Below are 19,738 nucleotides of genomic sequence, written 5' to 3' on the forward strand. Positions count from 1 at the left end.
CAGTATAATAAATATCCACTTAAATTTTTTTTACGTTTTTGTGGTTTAAATTTCTCACTTAACTCCTTAACATATTCACAGTTTTAGTAGATGTTACTAGGTGAGTCTCTGAGGATATTTTTTCTCCCCTAAATAATCAACTATTTGTTCCAATCTTTCCACTAACTAACCCTTCTCTATTAAACTGTGATTTAATTATCTTATATATATTTCTGTACTAACCTGCTGAGGCATGTTTATTTATATACTAGTAGCAAAACTTTGGGCTTCGTTCATAGCTCTGTTGGTAAAGAATCTGCCTGCAATGCAGGAGACCCAGCTTAGATTCCTGAGTTGGGAAGATCCCCTGGAGAAGGAAATGGCAACCCACTCCAGTGTTCTTGCCTGGAGAATTCTATGGACAGAGGAGCCCAGTGGGCTACAGTCCATGGAGTCACAAGAGTTGCACATAAGGTAGCAACTAAATCAGCAGCAGCAGCAGCGAAACTTTAAATTTATTAGTGACACTTTAGTATGAATGTGGTTATTCTTCATGTCCTCTAAAAAATATCTTACTCTTGATTTATAATTATATAGTTTGAAGACTACTGAGAAGTTTTTTAAAACTTCATCTATTGGAAATATAAGCTTAATTTCATTTACCTATAAACAGTTGCCATCTGTCTATCCAGGAACATGGTACTTTCATCCCACAGCTGGGCCAAGTTTCCAATGCAGATATTTTAGAAAAAGATAGACATAAGCAGATTTACCTCAGTTTTCCTCACTATACAAATCTGTACCATGTGAATCAAGTTCATGGGAAATCTGTAGACAAATCTCTATCACATGAACCAAGCTGCATGAGTAAAAATGGGTAGCTGCCAGAAAAGAGCATCTGCAATAACCTTAGTGACTATATTTTTGAGAATATAGAAAAACATATGATAAAATCTCTGCAGACAATAAAGAAGTAAGGCAGAAATATCATCACCTCTCTCCAAAAGGCCTCCCCCTTCTAATAGGTACTTTTTGCTCCAGTTTTTTAAAGGTGAAGCATATTTGTTATATAGTATTATGTAAGTTACAGGTTTACAAACAATGATTCACAATTTTTAAAGTCTATACTCCAATTACACTTATTATAAAATATTGGCTATAGTCCCTGTGTTGTCTAATATACCCTATAGCTTACTTGATAACCCTATTCCTCTTAATTCTCTACCCCGACACTGGGCCCTTCCTTTCCTCTCCTTGGTAATCACTAGTTTGTTCTCCATATCTATGAGTCTGCTTCTTTTTGTTATACTCACTAGTTTGTTGAATTTTTTAATTCTACATGCAAGTGACATAATCCCATATCTGTCTTTCTGTCTGACTTATTTCACTTAGCAAAATACCCTACAAGATCAGTTTGCTAAGTACTTTAAAAAGTGGAGGAATTCCCTGGCAGTCCAGTAGTTAGGATTCTGTGCACTCATTGCTGAAGGCCCAGGTTCAGTCCCTAGTCAGGGAATTAGAATCTCACAAGCCACACAGTGTAACCAATAAATAAGAATGGACAAGGGCACACAGTGTAACTGCAATGAATTAACCAAGGTCAAAATAAGTCATGTTAAGAAAGATGAATTGGAGAAAAAAAATTAAAATTACTATGAATTAACAAAAATGCAGAAAGAAGTTGGGCTTCTGCTGCTGTTGAAGTTTCAACTCTTATGAAAAAACATAAAACAGTCTACAGTGTCTAGTCCAATGTGGGTTAGCCGCTGCCCCTTACCAATCGGAACTAGAGGGCCAGGACCAGTGTCGACCACTTGTGCCAACATGGGAAAGCAGAGCTATGCTAGCGGCATAATGAACGCAAGAGAGAGGCAGGTGGCAGTAGATTCCAAAACCTGGAGAACTAAGGTTTGTGGCAGTAGAAGAATTAAATGAGGATGCAACAAGAACAAAGAATATGTACTTCAGAGGTGCAACTAGACCCTTTTCTGGGAACAGAAAAAAGGGTACTCAGATAAGAAACATCAGAGTATTTTACCAGAAGACTTTTTTATTAGCTTTATTTTTGTACTATATTTTGACCAATTTTATTCTGTGATTCTGGTTTTTAAAAAACACTTAGAAAGCTCCCAGTGTTTCCATACATAAAATGCAGAAGTAGTTATAAGTTATAATTAGTAACCATATAAACAGTTCCTAAATTAAAGTACAAAAGAGTAGATTCTGCAGAACCAGTATCTAGATTTCATTTTAATCTCTACAATCTCTTAATAAAGGCTCTGTCAGAGTTTGGAAACCTACAGAATTAAACCTGAGTAAATTACAAACATACCTCACTTTACTATGCTTTGCTTTAGTGCACTTTGCATATACTGGAGTGCTTTACTTGCTTTTACAAACTGAAGGTTTGTAACAACTCTGCATTGAGCAAGTCTACTGGCACGGTTTTTCCAACGGTATTATCTTCTAAGGCATCTATAGTTCCCTGTGAATAACCTTTACACACAATGGGAAACCAAAAAATTGGTGTGACTTGCTTTACTGTGATACTGACTTCATTGCAATGGTCTAGAACCCCATAATACCTCTGAGGTCTGCCTGTACAAAAATAATGATAATCATGTAAGCAAGACCATGTGAAAATCAATTGAAAATGATCTATGTCTTTAGACAATAATTAGCTTGCCCAACAAAGTAATGCTACATCCACGATCAGAGGCCAATTTCTATAGCAATAATCTTCCAAATTCACGACAAGTCCAAAAAAGTTATCTCTACATGGCATTGGTCATTTCCACTAAATAAAGTATGGTGTGGTAGTAAGGTATTTGCTAACGCATAAAATTACATTAAAAAATTTTTTTAAAGGATCACAAAAATGTCTGAATGGAAAGATGATGCAATTGTGCAGGTCACAAAAAACAGCTATCTAATTCTCTAAAAGAAAACTTACGCTAAAACCAAGAATCAAGTATCTTGAGAAAATACCTATTAAGGAAAATGAAAGTCAACAGTGATTGAAGCCAGAGAGAGAGGTTCTTATGGAGGCTTCAAGAATCTAGTACAAAAAAGTCTTATCTGCTATTCTTGTGCAAGGGGAAAACACCACAGAAAACTATTATGATGTGTAGCAGATTTGGAAAATAATAGCCAATATGTACTGAGTGCTTTTACTAGGTTCCCGACACTGTTGAAGGAACTTCATACACATTTTGATTTAATCTTCATCGATCTTTTAAAATGGGTACGACAATTATCCGCATACTGGGGACACTCCTTACCAATAACAGAACTGAAAGGCAGAATTTAATTTTCCCAGAGATGAAGCCCAGGTCTGAATTCAAGCTTATTCCTAAGAGTGTACTCTTAACATGCTGCTTAAGTAGACAAATGTTAGAAAAATAGACTGAGAGGAAACATGCTGAAGTATTAGTAACAGATAACCGGTGAGACTGGGTAATTTTTCAGCTGTTCTGTTTTCCAAGTTTTCTCCACTGAGCATATGTACATCCTGATTAATATTTTATTCAATAAAGTATAGCTCAGCCTATCTTGAGGAGCTCAAGAGTAATATGAAAAATATGAGATGTCTAAAGAGATTAAGCTTAAATTCAAACACTGATAAAAACAGATCCAGGGACAAAGATGCAAGGAATTTAAATTTATTTAATCATAAAAAAAAAGAAACCCTAAAGACCAAGTATATTAAAGTACTTGAATGTATACACTTCAGAGAATAACCATTGCCTATTTGACAATGGATATACTACAAAGAATTCATGTCTAGTTTGATTTAGAAGCCATAAAATACAAAGGGTCATCAATTTTGCTTAGGAGTTTGTTTCTAAATCTTTCCCATTAAATTTTTAAAGTAAAAGATGGTAAAGACAGTTTAGATTCAATTTTATTTGTTAAGGAAGCATATAAGGAGGAACTTGTAACATTTCATTCCCTATAGAGCCACGAGTGAAAAGCTCACAACGGTAATTCTAACAGATATTAGATACAAATAGATATTAGTAGAAAATTACAACCAAATATTCGTAATCTGAGGGCCAGAGATAATCTAGGAAATAATTCAACACAGGTTGGTTTATTTCCACAGCATCATCTGGTCTCTATCGCAATACACAAGTAACTAGTAACGACTCAACATAAGAACAAGACAAAATTCTGTAACAATAATCATAATGAACAAAAATGCCAACTTTCAAAAGCAAAGGGTTGCAACATCTGAAGAATCATCCTGTAATTAGCTTATCTGTCCACAAAAAAAGATGGGAGGCGAGGCAAGAAAGAACAGAAAAGTAAAGGGAAATAATTACATGGGTGACACAAAACCCGAGGGAGCCCCTCTCCTTCTTTTATAACTGTATCTAAAATAATTAGTATGAACAGCAGCTGCCCTCCAAATCTCTACCTATTTAATTTCAAGTTTAGTTGTAATTCCCATTTGAAAGACACCTGATTTTAAGATTTAGCAGATGTCACAAATATGAATATCTGAAAAGAACTCAAATACTAATGGAAATAAAACACAGAAGATGAAAAAACGATTTCAAGAGTTAAACAAAAAAAAAATATCACAAACCAAGTACAAAAATAAGCACTAAAAAACCAAACCAAACAAAAAACCAGACATTACAATACTAAGTTGTAATTGATTAGAGGTGTACAATCCCTGATTTGTATTATTCTTCCTTCTCATTTCTTTCCTGGAAATTCATGTGATGATACAGAAAATACATTGGTATAATACTTTCAGTTTTCAGTTTTAAATATTTTAATAGCTATTTCAATAAAAATTCATTTTCTAAAAAGTTAGGGTTTTTCCCCCAAACATTTTAATCATTCAATTTTGAGTCAACAAACATTTATAGAGTACCTATATAGGCCAAGTATGAACTAAAGGATATAACAAAGAAAAAGAAAAGACAGAACTTACCATCATGGAGACTGCAGTTTAGCAGGGAAGAAAGACATGAACAAGGACTTACAACACTGTTAAGTTCCATCAAATAGAAGGTACAGAGAAATCTTGAAATATACAGCAAAGGATCCTAAATATATAGGGCAGGAAGATATCAGGGAGTCAGAGTACCCTTCCCTAAAAACTGATATTTAAGTACCTGGAAAATGAACAGCCAGGGAAGGCGGGGAGGAGATAATCTATCTAGGTGGAGGGAAGGGCGTGTGCAATGGTCGGAGGCTGGAAGGAGCGCAACATTTAAGCAACAGAAGGAAGTCAGGTGTGACCAGCCCTTGGAGCACAAAGGACGGAGCATCAGAGGGAACTGAGAAGGAACAGGCCGACTGCAGAGTGTTTTCTAAGCTATGCCAGGCATTTTGGGCTATTTTCCAAAGACAGTAAGTTGAAGCTTTCTAGGGAGAAAAAAGTGGGAATGATACGGTAAAAGATTTGCTTTGGGATAACTGCAGTTTTATCTCTTGAGAACAATGAGAACAGATCAGAAGGTATGTAACTAAAAGCAAAAGGTGATTTTACAAAAGAAATCAGAGGGTTCAAAACACAAAATTTCATTTTAGAAAAACTTAATCAGTGGGCCAAGTAGATTATGAAGGCCTTCTCAAGGAACTGAATATTTTCTCTCAAATTTAAGTATTTATCTGGCAAGATACAAACTTGAGAGAACACATCATGTTTTACTGTTTCTAGAATTCATATACTGGGGCATGATTCAAAAAGTTCCTATACCCAAATCAATAAAATGGACACGGGTAGTACAAGACTAATGAATATAGAATTTCACAGAAAAGGTAAAAAGGTGCTATATAAATATAATCAAAGCTAAATGCATAAGATCAGAAATAAAATATCCAAAGATATAACTGAGTTACTCACCACCTCTCTTAAGTTTCAGTTTACTCATTAATAAAGGTAGGGGTAGTTTGCAGTTATTATGAAAAGCAAATAAAAACATTTTATAAACTTGACGGCATTATGTACCAACATCTATACTGACTGTCCTTAAACAGTCAAATCTTCATATTATAAAAGCGGATCTTACTGTTTTTCCTTTACTTTTTTTTAAGAGACTTTTATGTGAGATCATTTTCCCCCTGCATCTCCCTTAAGATGCTGAACAAATTGCTGCTGTTTATGTAAATATCTACTCAGCTTAATCATGGACTTCCCAGTTTTTAAGATGTCTAGTTAGATGTTCAATCCTGAACTTCAAAGTTTCCCTGAAGAAATCTGAGATAAAAAGTCAGAGACTTTATGAAGAAAATATGATAATTTGCTTCACTTAGAGAGCTATGAAATTTAACACCAAACCCAATAATCAATCTGGAAAAACATATGATGCAAACTAAAAAAGGAAATGGCTAGTGCTTCCTAATCAGTACCAAAACTCTATGTCAGACACATCATATGGTGGGCGGGGGCCACCTCTCATCACATCCATAACCTCAAAACAAATTTTACTGTACGACTTACAAAAGAAAATAAAACACAGCCACAAGAGCAACCATTTAAACTCACCCAAGGAAACTAAAGTGCCTCCCCTTTTTTGGTCAATCATAATTTGAAAAGAAATTTAAACAAAAGAAAAATATGAATGTCTTTTATGTATTTGGTGCTTTGGCATACTGAACATTAGTTTTATTTCCCTTGAAAAACAAAAATGCAATACATTTTAGTAGTCTCTCATAACTACCTGTTTTTAGGAAGGAAAGAAGGAAGAGGTGAGCAGGGGAGGGGTGAAGGAGAAGAGAGATAAAAAAACAAAAATCTGTGACAAGTGAAAATATGAATATTATTCTGAACTTTTCCTACTTTACCCCAGTTCATCAATTGCAGCAATTATATATTATCTCTTCATTTAATATTTACTAATGCTGAGGAGCTGGATCTATAAGGAATAATACAATATAACCTCTATCCTCGAGCCCTAAAAGCAGCAAATATCATCCAGGAGACAGAGTAAAAAACAAAACCAAGGACCACCCCCCAAATATGTAAATGGTTGAAGAACAACACAAATTATAAAACCATATAACTATTTCCTAGCTAGAAGATTAAAATGGCAAAAGAAAATAAATTCTGGAAGGAAAAATGGTTACTGAGAAAATAACAGATCAAAATAAATGTCTGCAAATAAGTGATGAATACAGACCTAACTAAGGATTAAAATATGGATTGTAAAGAAGTCAGGAAAAGGTACAAGATGGAGTATTAGGGAAATAATGAACAGAATCTTAAAATTTACTGAATTATATGCCAAATGTTAAATTAGACATTATATGCTAAAGCTTGAAGATTTATAATAATATAAAAGCTTTTTCTAAGAACTATGAAAGAAATATAGTCATAAAAAAAATTTAACCCTACAATTGCAGACCCTAGCCCAGCGCCAGATATGCTAAGAGCCATTTCAGAATAAGTCAAATACAGTATTGAAAATATGGCAAAATATAACAGTGAAAATGAGGAGGGAAAAGAATCTCCTCTCTAAAAATGTACTCTAGATGTATTTGCCAAATAATTAACTGAATGTTAATTACAAGGTTTGAATATACCATCTGTCACCTACTTTGTGCCTCACTTTGCTAACTCATTTAAGCCTCCAAATAACTAGATACGGTAGATATTATCTCCATTTTACAGATGAGGAAATTGAGAGGTTGAAAAAATAAACAACTTGCCTAAGGCCACACATCTTGAGCAGTCAAGATTCATAACTAACTTTAAGTTAATATTTGCTGCCTTTGTTCAAACTATTTCCTCAGAGAAAACTAGAAATGTAGACAAGATTTAAGACTCCTTTCAACGTACAGTAGTCCCTCCCTAATTCACAGTTTCTCTTTCCGCAGCTGTAGTTACCTGTGGTCAATCACAGTCCGAAAATATTAAATGGAAAATTCCTGCAATGAACAACTCCTCTAAGTTTTAAACTGCACACCATTCTGAGTAGTGTGATTGATGATCCATGCTACCCAGGATCCTTTAGTCCAGCATGTTGTGTTAATCACTCAGCTGTGTCTGACTCTTTGCAACGCCATGGACTGAATCCAGCTGGGCTCCTCTGTTCATGGGATTCTCTAGGCAAGAATACTGGATTGGGTTGCCAGTGCTTTCTCCATAGTCCAGCATATCCGGTTCATTCATTTAGCAGTCATTTGAGTTATCAGACCATGTCGGTCATCAGATTGACTGTCCCTGGTACTGCAGTGCTTGTGTTCAAGTAACCTTTATTTACTTAATGGCTTAAAGTGTAAGAGTAGTGATGTGGGCAATTCAAATAAGCCAAAGAGAAGCTGTAAAGTGCATCCTTTCAGTGAAAAGGTGAAAGTTTTCAGCTGAGTAAACAAAGGAAAAGAAAAAATCCCTGGGAATTCCCTGGTGGCCCAATGATTAGGACTTGGTGCTCTCACTACCAGGGCCTGAAGTTCAATCCCTGGTCAGGGAACTAAGATTCTACAAACCACAAGGTGAAGCCAAAAAAAAAAATAAAATAAAAGAATGAATATTTTATCTGTGAAACTGTGACAAAGGAAAAAGAACGTGTGCTAGTTTTGCTGTCACACGTCAAATCACAAAAACTACAGCCACACTTTGTGATAAGTGCGTAGTTCAGGTTAAAAAAATAAGGCGCTAAATTTGTACAACAGGGTATTTTGAGAGAGAAAAAGCAAGAGGTCATATTCACAAAACTTTCATTACAGTATAACTGACCACTGAACAACATGGATTCACTTATATTAGGATTTTTTCAATAAATACTACAGCACTACATAATTGCAGGGGACAGAGAAATCAGTGCCCCTAATCCCTGGACTGTTCAATGGTCAACTGTATGTAGTTGTAACAGTTCTATGTATTAGTTATTGTTAATCTCTTACTGTGCCTCATTTATAAATTAAACTTTATCAGATACTTCTTTAAAAGCAGTATATGTAGGGTTTGATACAATCTGCTGTTTCAAATATCCACTGGAGAGCTTAGAACACAGCCACCATCAAAATAGAGAGGAACTACTGTACAGGCTTTTTAACCTGAACTGGATATCTGTGGAGTAAAGCTGCTTTTCAAGGCAAAGCTGTTTCCTTACACACAAACATTTTGAAGAATCAGGTTCTCCAAAACTCCTATTTCCACTCACTTGGAGAACTTTGCTGTAGAAACAACAAGTAAAATAACAAAGAGATGGTAGCATCTGGCAAACAAAAAGAGATGAAAACTTGGGAAACCTAGAGATTAAAAAGTTTACTTTGGTGACATGTTAAATCTAAGAAAAAGGCAAATAAGGCAATTAATTGCTTTAATTTAATACAATCTTTCTAGATTAATACAATCTTTTTCACAAGATAAACTTAACTTTAAAAACAGCCTTAATGTATTTAAGTATCTCCTCTCCTATTTTCTTCCTCAACCATGTCACTTACTATTGAAGTAGGGTTGTTTATCACAGGTAAATAAATACAGAATAAACTGTATTCGAAAAGAGGCATAATATGGGTATGGAGGTGAGAAAGGACAAATATCAGAGACTTGTTAGTGCCTCTGAAAGTAAACGTTGCCACGCCAAGTACACATTCACAACTCTTCCACAGAAAATTGTCAGAAGTTAGTGGTAACAGATTAATGGTATCTTTTGATTTTTCTGCATCTTGAAAACATTTATTACAGGAGGTTGTAAAGGGCTCGAAAGGAGCCAACTACACTGGTTCTTCTGCCCTGAGACTGAAATTCAAGCAGTTTTCACAATTGTATCAAATAATAGGAGGTACAAAGTAGTCAAGATTTATAAGCAGATAATAAAATAAAATAGGGTAAGAAAGCACTGAGATAAACTCCAGAGTTGGTTTCGAAATTATACAGGTGTGAGTTCACTAATAAACTTTATTTCCTAAAAATCAGTTTTGGAGTTTTTATTTACCTCACAGCTATCCTTGGAGACCGAGTCTCTCTCTTCTTCCAACCATCCACTCTATTTTTCACCCCCAACCCATTTCTGAACTTTTCTTGTTCTATTGGAGGTCATCAATTACCTACTGCCTGTTTATTAAATATTCACTAATGCTGAGTTGGGTCTATACAGAGCACAAACACGTAATTTCCAACTTCCAGAACCTAACAGTACAGCAGAAAAAACAAAGGTAAATAAATAGCCATGATTATGTGACAAAAGCTCTAGCAGAGTAAGTGTACATACTTAATTCTGCTTGGTTACATTTAGGTTTAAAAGCATGAATAGATAAATGTTCACAGAACGAGGGACACTGCAGAGAGAAAGGGATGAAGCAACTTTGGCTGATTTCAAGAACGGCCAAATAGTTGTACAAAGCTGCAGCACAAGGTACAAGTGAGGAAAAGGTGGGAGAAGGTCCATTGTGTGAGCCACATTACAGGGCTGAGACCATTCAAAGTCACTGGGGAAAAGGAGGCATGACGTGATCACATCTGCATTTTAGAAAGTTCAGAGCCGTGGTTCTCAAATGGAGGCAATTTTACCCCAGGGGCATCTGGGAATGTCTGGAGACAGTTCCGTTGTTACCACTGGAGTTGCTACAGCCAAGGATGCTGATAACACCCTACAATGCACAGGACAGTCAGTTATGAAAAGGAATTATGTGGCTCAAAATGAGAACAGTGCTGAAGTTAAGAAACCCCGGTTTAGAGCTAAATTCTAGGGTAGAGGAATAAGGCTGGAGGCAGGAGATCGGCTAATCTGTAATTCTAGGAGAGCAGAGACCATGCTCCTCATTATCCTGCACTCCAGCTCTAAGCCGGCGTGGGACACGACGCAGGGACGCAGTCCTTACTCAGGCTTCCGTGGCGGCTCAGATGGTGAAGAATCTGCCTGAAATGCAGCAGGCCTGGGTTCAGTCTCTGGGTCGGGAAGATCCCCCGGAGAAGGGAATGGCCACCCACTCTGGCATTCCGACCCAGAGAACTCCATGGACAGAGGAGCCTGGCGGGTCACAGTCCAAGGGGTTTCAAAGAGTCTGACACGACTGAGTGACTAACACTAATATTTACCTGGGAAGTGAATGAATGATGCAGAGCTCCAGGCAAAGAGCACAAGGCCCACACGTGGCTGTGGCAATGGAAAACAGATGCAAAGGACTGGAGCAGAATATACAGGCCTTACTGAAAAAAAAAATCTAAGAAAGGAAAATCCAATTTACCATCACCCCAATCTTAAATGATTTTCTGAGTTATAGTAAAAAGTTTAATTTAAAAAACTGTGCAAGCCTTAAGTGCATTATTGTATTCTGTACTGGATCTTGAAACAAGAAAAGGTAATTAAGTTGGAAAATGTGGTGAGATATGAATATGGTCTGGGGTTTAGTTAATAATAACACACACAACATTGGCAGAGTAGTTTTAAGGAATTCTAGATAATATAGGACTGTAACATGAGGGAAAACTGCGCAACAGGTTATAATAGCTCTTTGTGCAACTTTCCAGTAAGCAATTTCTTACTTCAAAAATTTTTTTTTAAAAAGCCTATTTCCCAAATGTATCAAACCTTAAATATTTGAATCTACACTAAACATTTCCATTTGTATTTTAAGAAAAGCTGTAATGCTAAGGTCTTTTTATTACATGGGTCTTTGGTAATACTACATTGATCAAGGAAAAGAGCAAGGAAATTTTTAGAGGCAGCCAGACAGAAATGGCAGAGGAATCAACAAAATAAGATACAAACACTCATATTTAAAAATAAAAATCTTCTGACTCATAATCTGTGATAACCTGAAATGAATATTGTATTACTGTGCAGGAAAATTATTCTGCCAAAACACCTAATGAATTTTTCTTCCCATTACCACCCCAGTCACACTTTCGTAACAGTGACAAGACGTTCGAGACTGTCACCAAGGTGAACTGAAGAGGCGTGACACTAACTACGACTATCAGTAAGCAGAGTCATTTTGATCAGTCCAGCTTCTCTTTAGAGATGCCAAAAACTATATGCGAGTACAGAAACATCAGGTAAAATTTGCGTTCCAGTACAGGCATTTTTTGTTTTTTTTTAAACATGAGGAACAACTTCCTGGAAATCGGAATGGAAAAATGTATCATAAACCATAAAAATGAAATAAAACTCTTTCAGAAAGGTACAACAATTACCTGCTTGGTAATTAATTCTATTACCTGAATATACCAGCTGCATTTCTCTTGATGTAACACAAAGCTCAAGTTATTTTTGCCATATTTAAATCCCCTATAACCACGTCGGCAATATTTACTGATCTGATGATTAATGACATGGCCTAAAATACTTTATCTGACTTTATAAATATCTGGTATCCTTTTCCAAAATATGACTAATACTAACTTTCTTGAGTAGCCAAGTGTTAACCAACTGTTAACTATTAGTTTATTAAGAATAAAGCACAGCATAATGGGAGTCACTGCACTTTCATGACTCACTAAACATGTAACCCTGGTCAAGTCACCAAACCTTTTCATGCCTCAATTTCCTTCTCTATAAAGTAAAAGGATTTCCTACCGAAAGATCATTTAAGGTTTTAAAAGATAAAAATAAATGGAAAATGGTTAGACTAGTGCCTGGAGCAGAGTAATTACTCACATAACAAATGTTAAGACGAAAGTTACTATCAATCATTTTTGCACTTTCACTGCCTTCCACAGTGTTGCCTGACAATGCGTTGAAAGAACAACATATTCCCCTTATTAAATGGATCTGCATTTTTTCAAAAAAAAGGATAAACTTTTCCCTAGAGGGGACGCTTCTAATAAATTTACCTTCCCCTTCTTTTAAGGAAACTGTTCTACTTCCTAGTATAATTTTCTAGGTGAAAATATTCTCTTGTGTCTCAAATCCTTTGTTGTTTTATAGTTGTTCATTATACTAAGACAACATAGGAATCATTATTTAACCAGGACAATCATATTTAAAAAAAAAAGAGATCACCCATGATTACCCACCATACAAACATAGGATAGCTTTGGAAAACAGCTCAGAGAAAACTAAAAAAGATGTAAATCATAAAAGAGAGGGGAAGAGAGAAGGCAGAGTGAGAAAGTCTAGCATCTGTTTAACTGGAGTCCCAGGAGAGGAGAGAGAATGGAGCAGACATGATATTTTAAAAGATAATGGCTGACAATTTTCCAATGCCAATAAGACATTACAGATTCAAGAAGCCTAATAAATCTCAAGCTTGTAAACAGAAAAAAATGACACCGAGGCATATCACAGTCAAACTTCATGAAACCAATGAGAAAAATCTTAAAAGCAACCAAAGCAAAAGAGATCATCTTTCCAGTACCAACAGTTAGATTTATACCTTAATACATCAAAATTGTCTATGAAGTACAAAATGCCCCAGATAAAACACAAAACCTTAAAAGTACTTCTGTAAGTAAAACAATAGACAAGGATATTTTACATAAACATTAAACAAGTTATACAAAACCATAATATTAACAAATTATAATACGGTAATACTGACTGTAATTACCCAGAAAAGGAAGAGAAGTATCTATAATCTGGACAGGTGGAAGAAAGAGGGAGAAGACACTTCTGACTAAGCAGAAGGGTAGGGACAGAAGAGACTATGATTAAAATACGAAGGTCTCTGAAAGTCAGAAGTAAGACTTGGTGGTAGAGGAACGGCAACTCCATTAAAACAGCATAAGCTACCTCTCATACTACCTTGAGCAGAAGAGAAACAGAGCAGAGGCAGAATTAAATAAGAGCAATATTACAGGGCTACATACAGTATAACCTGAAAGGGAGAGAGGGAGAAGATACTGGAAGCAAGACTAGCGTGAAGGAGGCTATAGTAATTCAGGTAAGACAAGCACCTTGTAGTAGCAGAGTTAAAAAGGATGAATTTAGAGGCCATTTCAAGAAGACCTATCTGCATCAGTTTTCCTTCTTGAAATTTTAAAGGCAAAAAAATACAAGATTATTCATAAAAATAACCAAACTATTACAACTAATCTGTATTATGATACAGTTGCCTACTGAATCAACCAAATGACATACATCTTTAAAAAAACAATATCTATAAAAATACCAATGAGCTCATTAGATAGATACAATATTTACAATCCATAATTACACATTATTATGACTTTTCCACTATAGATCACTAACATAAGAAAAAAATCTGAGGGCTTTTTCCTCTTTGAAGGCTAATACACAAAAAATGAAAATTCTCTGACTTCACAGCAAGTAACAAACATTTTTATTTTCAAAAGCTCTTTACTAAGAGGCTATCAACTTGGTAATGAACTCAAATAACTCACCAATGCTGGGTGGGCTACCGTAGTTAACTGGTGACTCTGGTGGCCTTCCACAATGCAATGCAGCCAGAGCAGATCCTTTCCACACAACATGCTTGCAGCCTATTAAACACACACATTTTTTATTGGATATGAAGATAGGACACAAAGACAAAAAGCGAGAAAAAGACCGTCTACATGCTGTTAGAAATTTTTCATACTTTTGTTTGTGCGTAGCAAGGACTGTCTTCCAGCTCCTAACAAAGTTTGTACTCCAGGAACACTTTGTGGAATCTCTTGCTCAAGAAGAGGTCCCAGTCGATGACAGATCTGCAGCAAGTGATCGGGTGCTAAATGTCTGTAATACTTCACCTATTATGTGAAAGACACAGAGAAGATGTTTGCTAAATGAAGTGGGGATACAGGATACAATTATCTACAGTAAATAAAATGTACTTTAAGAAACATAGTAATTTGCTCTTGCTAGTCAACATTTCATTTTACTTGGAGGGAAAAATTCACATTCATTCTGTGAAATCCCTTAATTCACAGTACAAAACAACTACCCAACCATGATTTAATCCACTGAGGAGGAAAAGTGCTAAAAGAATTGATGGAACCTAAATACAGCAAGCTATAAACTAACAGATGCTAGTCAATGCAAATACTGAATGATGAAAAAACATATAACCTAAATGGTATGTTCCAGTCTAATATTTTAATTTTCAAAATAAACAAAAAAATCATCTAACTATAAACACTTTTTATCACCAATGATATTTTTAAAAATCTCGAGAATAGTTCAAGATTAAAGAAACTAGACAGTTTATGTTCTCATTACAAAATCTAAAGACATCTATATAATTTCTATGCTGAAATTTATAATTTACCAAAAACTTCACAGAGATAAAGGCCAAATTCCAACCGTTCAATGAAACAAGTCTGACTATAAAATAAATCTACCAACTACAAAGTTTGGGCTGTTTTTGGAACAAATTCAAAATATTGCTTAATTTAGATTAGCATTCAAAACCAAGATATAAAATGTTTTATTTTTATTATCCATCCTGAAAAGTCTTCTATTAAATAGACAATATTTGCATAATAATATAAAGATAATTAAATTAGGGGGAAAGGTACACTATGTTTTCACTTTACATTATCAAGTTACAAAAAAATTCTCACTGCAGTACCTAAATATTCTAGTTTAGCTGTTTTCAAAGTGTGTTCTGGGAACTCCTAGGGATTTCTCAAGTAAAAATTGTGAATCTTCATGCTTCCACTGCAGGGGACACAGGTTCAATCCCTGGAGGGGGAACTAAGATCCTGCATGCTGCATAGCACAGCCAAAAAATTTTTTTAAAAATGAATAATATGAAGACGCTATCTGCTTTTTCACTCTCATTTTCTCATGAGTTTATTGTAAGTCTTCCAGCAACGTTCCAACAGACTGCCTGCCAAAGGGGATATAAGAAATCTGCCCTCTATTAAGCAAGAGATTAAATATCCCCAAAAGGATAAACCAATACCACTCACCTCATATATTTGTTTTGGGAAATAATCATGTTATAAAAATTTTTTTACTTATATTAACATGAAACAAGTTTATTATATTTAAATGAATAAAAATATTTTAAAACTTGTTTTAATTTTTAAGTGGTAAATATGAATAGATAATACACACAAAGGAACTGCCATAATTTTCCTTAATGTAAAGAGGTGCTGAAGTAAACTTTAAGAACTGCCACTCAAGTTCATTTAGACTAAAAAAAAAATAGTAACTGGAAGCTTGCACCCTTTGACTCTTTACCCATTTCGTACCCAAGTAGGAAGAGTCAAAAGGTATAAGATTTCCAGTTATAAAATGTACAAGCCATTAAGGGTATGATGAAGAGCATGGTGACTATAGTTAATAATACTGTATCGTACAACTGAAAGCTTTAACAGATCTTAAACTTTCTCATGACAAGAAAAAAAAATGCTTTAAGTATGTACAGTGACAGATGTTAACTAGACTTATTTTGATCTTTCACAATATGTACAAATTTTGAATCATTATGTTGTGCACCTGAAACTAAAATAATGCTATATGTCAACTTCACCTCAGTTAAAAAAAAAAAAGGAATAAAAAGTAAAGTCTGAGAAAATGTCAAAGAGCCTAAAAAGACAGGACCACATTTTTTAAAAGGTCCACTTATTAATGGCAATTTTAGTATGAATTCTTATAGATTTTGAGGAAGTGAGGGATTAAGTGATCTCAATCTATCTTGCAGTATCTGTTATACTCTAACTGCAAAAGAACGTAGATGTTATTTTTTTTAATTAGCTGATATTCATTCTCTAGGTTGAAGCCAATTAAGGGGAACCTATCTTACTTTTTATCTTAATATACTGTCATAGAGACAATACGGAGCCATATTGTCTCACTTTGATTAGACAATTTAATACAGTCTGGCTAATCATTACTGGTAGAATGAATACTTCTGGAAAAGAAGTTCTCAATCAAATAATACATACTACCTCTCAGCTTTCAAGATTCACAAAAGCACAATGATGTTAAAGCCTCTGAAAAATCTTGATAAATCTATTTAATTTTGTTTAATGCACAATTACACAAACCCTAGTTACAGAATCCTTTTTTCCCCTAATATCACCTTGACTCAAAACATACTTTTTCAAGCACTAGTATGATTTAAACAGAAAAAGCATTCAGAAGAGTACACCAAAATACAAAAATTTTAAATGGTATTCATACTCTAATCCTTCCTAAAATAATTTACTTAAAAATTGAAAGTAAAAGTCTACATTTATAGGGTCCCTTCTAGTTTAAAACTTGTGCATGATAATTATCCTAATGTGACTTTTTAAAATTGATCAAAATTCTTTTTACAATTTTTAGTTTGACAAGGAAGTTCATTACTTGTTAACTTTAGTTTTGTGATGATCCTGTTTTAGGGTCTTCTTACAAAATGCATTTCAAGTAGTAAACTTGAAAATCTTGATTGAAGAACTGTATCTTTTTAATAAAATATTATGAATCCACTTTTACCAATGACATCGCTCCTTGATTATTTCAATTTTTCAATTGATGAAATAATTTCAATTTTTCAAAGCCAAGTTTCATTTTTAAGTTAGGAGAGATCCTTTGAATTCTTCAACTCCTCCATGCGTTCTGGCTTCGAGATCTTATGCAAGCTGACCCCTATGATAGAAACCTTTACCCATGCACCTCCACACCTGAATTCTCCTCCATCTCAGTCTGTGCTTCACTGCCTTTCATGACCTGCCTCTGCCCCTTCTTTTGCGGACATTCTGTGTGTTTCCACAGCACACTAATTAAACTCCTTCCCAAACAGTCCTTTACCCTACTCCTCAGAACTCTGTAGTACTTATCACACCGTATTAATTGTTCTTAAAATGTAGGAATCTAATGACAGCTATGATCCTCTTCCCCCAAAAAAACACATACATAGTCTCTACCACTAGCTTGCCCTGTTCAGAGGTTCATAAGACTCTACACTATACTAAAACTGCCAATTTACTTGGTCCATGTCCTACCTAAGAACAGACAGGATTATACCTTGTTCACTTGTCTGCCCAGAACCTAAAACAGTACTTACAGGTAAGTGTTTAACTATCAAGATAAACGAATACATGAAAATACACACGGGAAAAAAACTGACTTTGCTGGCCATAAAATGGAGAAGTTCCTTAAGGTCTGATATCCCACAGCTCAGTTCCAGACACTCTCATACCCTTTCTCTATACTCTATGGACAGTCTTTATGCCAAAGCTTCCCAAATTTGCATCTACAGCCTAGCCTTGCTCACTGAACTTTCTTAAGAGTCTTCTTGGAGTCCCAAGGCCTCCTCAACTCAACACATCCAAAACTACACTCATGATGCTCATGCCAACAGCCCCCTTCAAGTTCCCTACCTTGGTGACTGGCAACATTATCACCATCTCTCCAATCTAAAATCAAGAAGTCACATTTTCACACTGCACATTTCCCTCTCTCACCTCATTCCAAATATCCCACCACATCCAAATGAATGTTTCTTTCCTAGCCTCAAACCCACATACCTGTCTCTATCTCCGTAACAATCCAATTTCAAATCATCCATTTTTCCCACATCCACTTGTGCCTTCAGTTGTGCGACTCTTTGGGACCCTACGGACCCTTTTCACCTCATTCAAATCTATTCTCCATATCGCAATTAGAATGCTCTTTCCAAAACACAGGTCTGGTGGTCACCTCTACCTAAAGCACTTCAGAGGCTTGTCGTGCTCTTTGGAGATCCAATTCCTTCCCGTGGTCTGCTCACCCTGCATTGCGTGTGGAGTCCATTACTGTCCGTCTGCCTTCTCTGGCACACTCCTAGTCCTACACTCTCCAGCCCCCACTTTCCACATTTAGACACACTGGCTTTCTTTCCGGTTCTTTACCCGCACTGTCTCCTGCCAGGCTTTTCCCATGCGGTGTGCTCTCTGCATTTCTCCACCTCCCCTTGCCCAGACAACTCTATTTGCTTCAGACCTTCCCTTTAACGTAACTTTGCTTTCCTTCACTTTATTCAGTCTAGGTATATCATCTTGATTGAACATTCCTGGTGACTTGTTCTTAACTCACGTACCAGTTCATGACTGTACCTTTGACAATGTCATGGGTTTAATGTTTCTCCTAACTTCCCCACGAAAATGTATGAGCCCGCTATATGGATGTAAACCCTGTTGCCATCCACTGAAATTCAGGGGACAAGAAAGAGCTTTTTCAAATTTCTCATATCTCCACCCCGCCACCTCCAATCCCAATTAGAAAAATCAACAATCTTTGGTCATAATTAATAGTTAAAACATGCATTAAATAAATGCACCCTTTCTGTAAACATGTTGCATTATCTAGAGCAGAGGTGAGCAAACATTTCCTGTGAAGGGTCAGACAGCAAGTATTTTAGGCTTTGAAGGCTACTATCTCATATATATACATATACATATATATATATATATATATATATACACACACATACACACACAACTCTTTAAAAATTTAATAACTCCAGCTCAGGGGCCTTGCAAAAACAGGTCTTCTGCACAACTGACCTGCAACAGCCCAAATTTACCCATTCCTAATTTAAAGAACAATCCCTGGCATCCCGCCACAGAAGGACAACAGAATTCTGTGACACAAAGGCAAGTCTGCTCTTGCCTTCCCCACCGTGGCCCAAATCATAAACTTGGGTCACTCGTTTCTCAGACAGCACATATGTTTTCTAGGATTATCAATTACAACAAAACCTTCTGAAATTGTGACTTGTAGAAAGAAAGGTACAAGGAAGAAACTGAGCTCTTTGAGTGTTTATTTTCCTGTATTTTTGGCTAAGCCAATCTGCTTCTGCTTGATATGCTGCTTTATATATGACCACCCTTTTCAGCCAAGAAAATTCTGCCATTATCAGTGAGAAGTATTATAAATGGTGTTATTGGTGGGAAGAGAATGTAAAGTACCTGGAAGCCACCAGCCATACCGTCATT

At 35.7% G+C, this 19,738-nt stretch overlaps 1 protein-coding gene across 1 annotated transcript in view; it reads right to left on the reverse strand.

The window, feature by feature from the left end:
* PHIP (pleckstrin homology domain interacting protein) overlaps nucleotides 1-19,738 on the reverse strand; it is a 120,272-nt gene that overhangs the window by 91,332 nt on the left and 9,202 nt on the right. Inside the window, exons 5-6 of the mRNA XM_068985019.1 lie at nucleotides 14,428-14,578; nucleotides 14,231-14,329 (exon numbers count right to left, since the gene is read on the reverse strand). Coding sequence (XP_068841120.1) covers nucleotides 14,231-14,329; nucleotides 14,428-14,578 — 250 coding nt within the window. The remainder of the gene's footprint in view (nucleotides 1-14,230; nucleotides 14,330-14,427; nucleotides 14,579-19,738) is intronic.

This window comes from Capricornis sumatraensis, chromosome 13, assembly GCF_032405125.1.
Source record: "Capricornis sumatraensis isolate serow.1 chromosome 13, serow.2, whole genome shotgun sequence".
Classification (NCBI taxonomy): domain Eukaryota; kingdom Metazoa; phylum Chordata; class Mammalia; order Artiodactyla; family Bovidae; genus Capricornis; species Capricornis sumatraensis.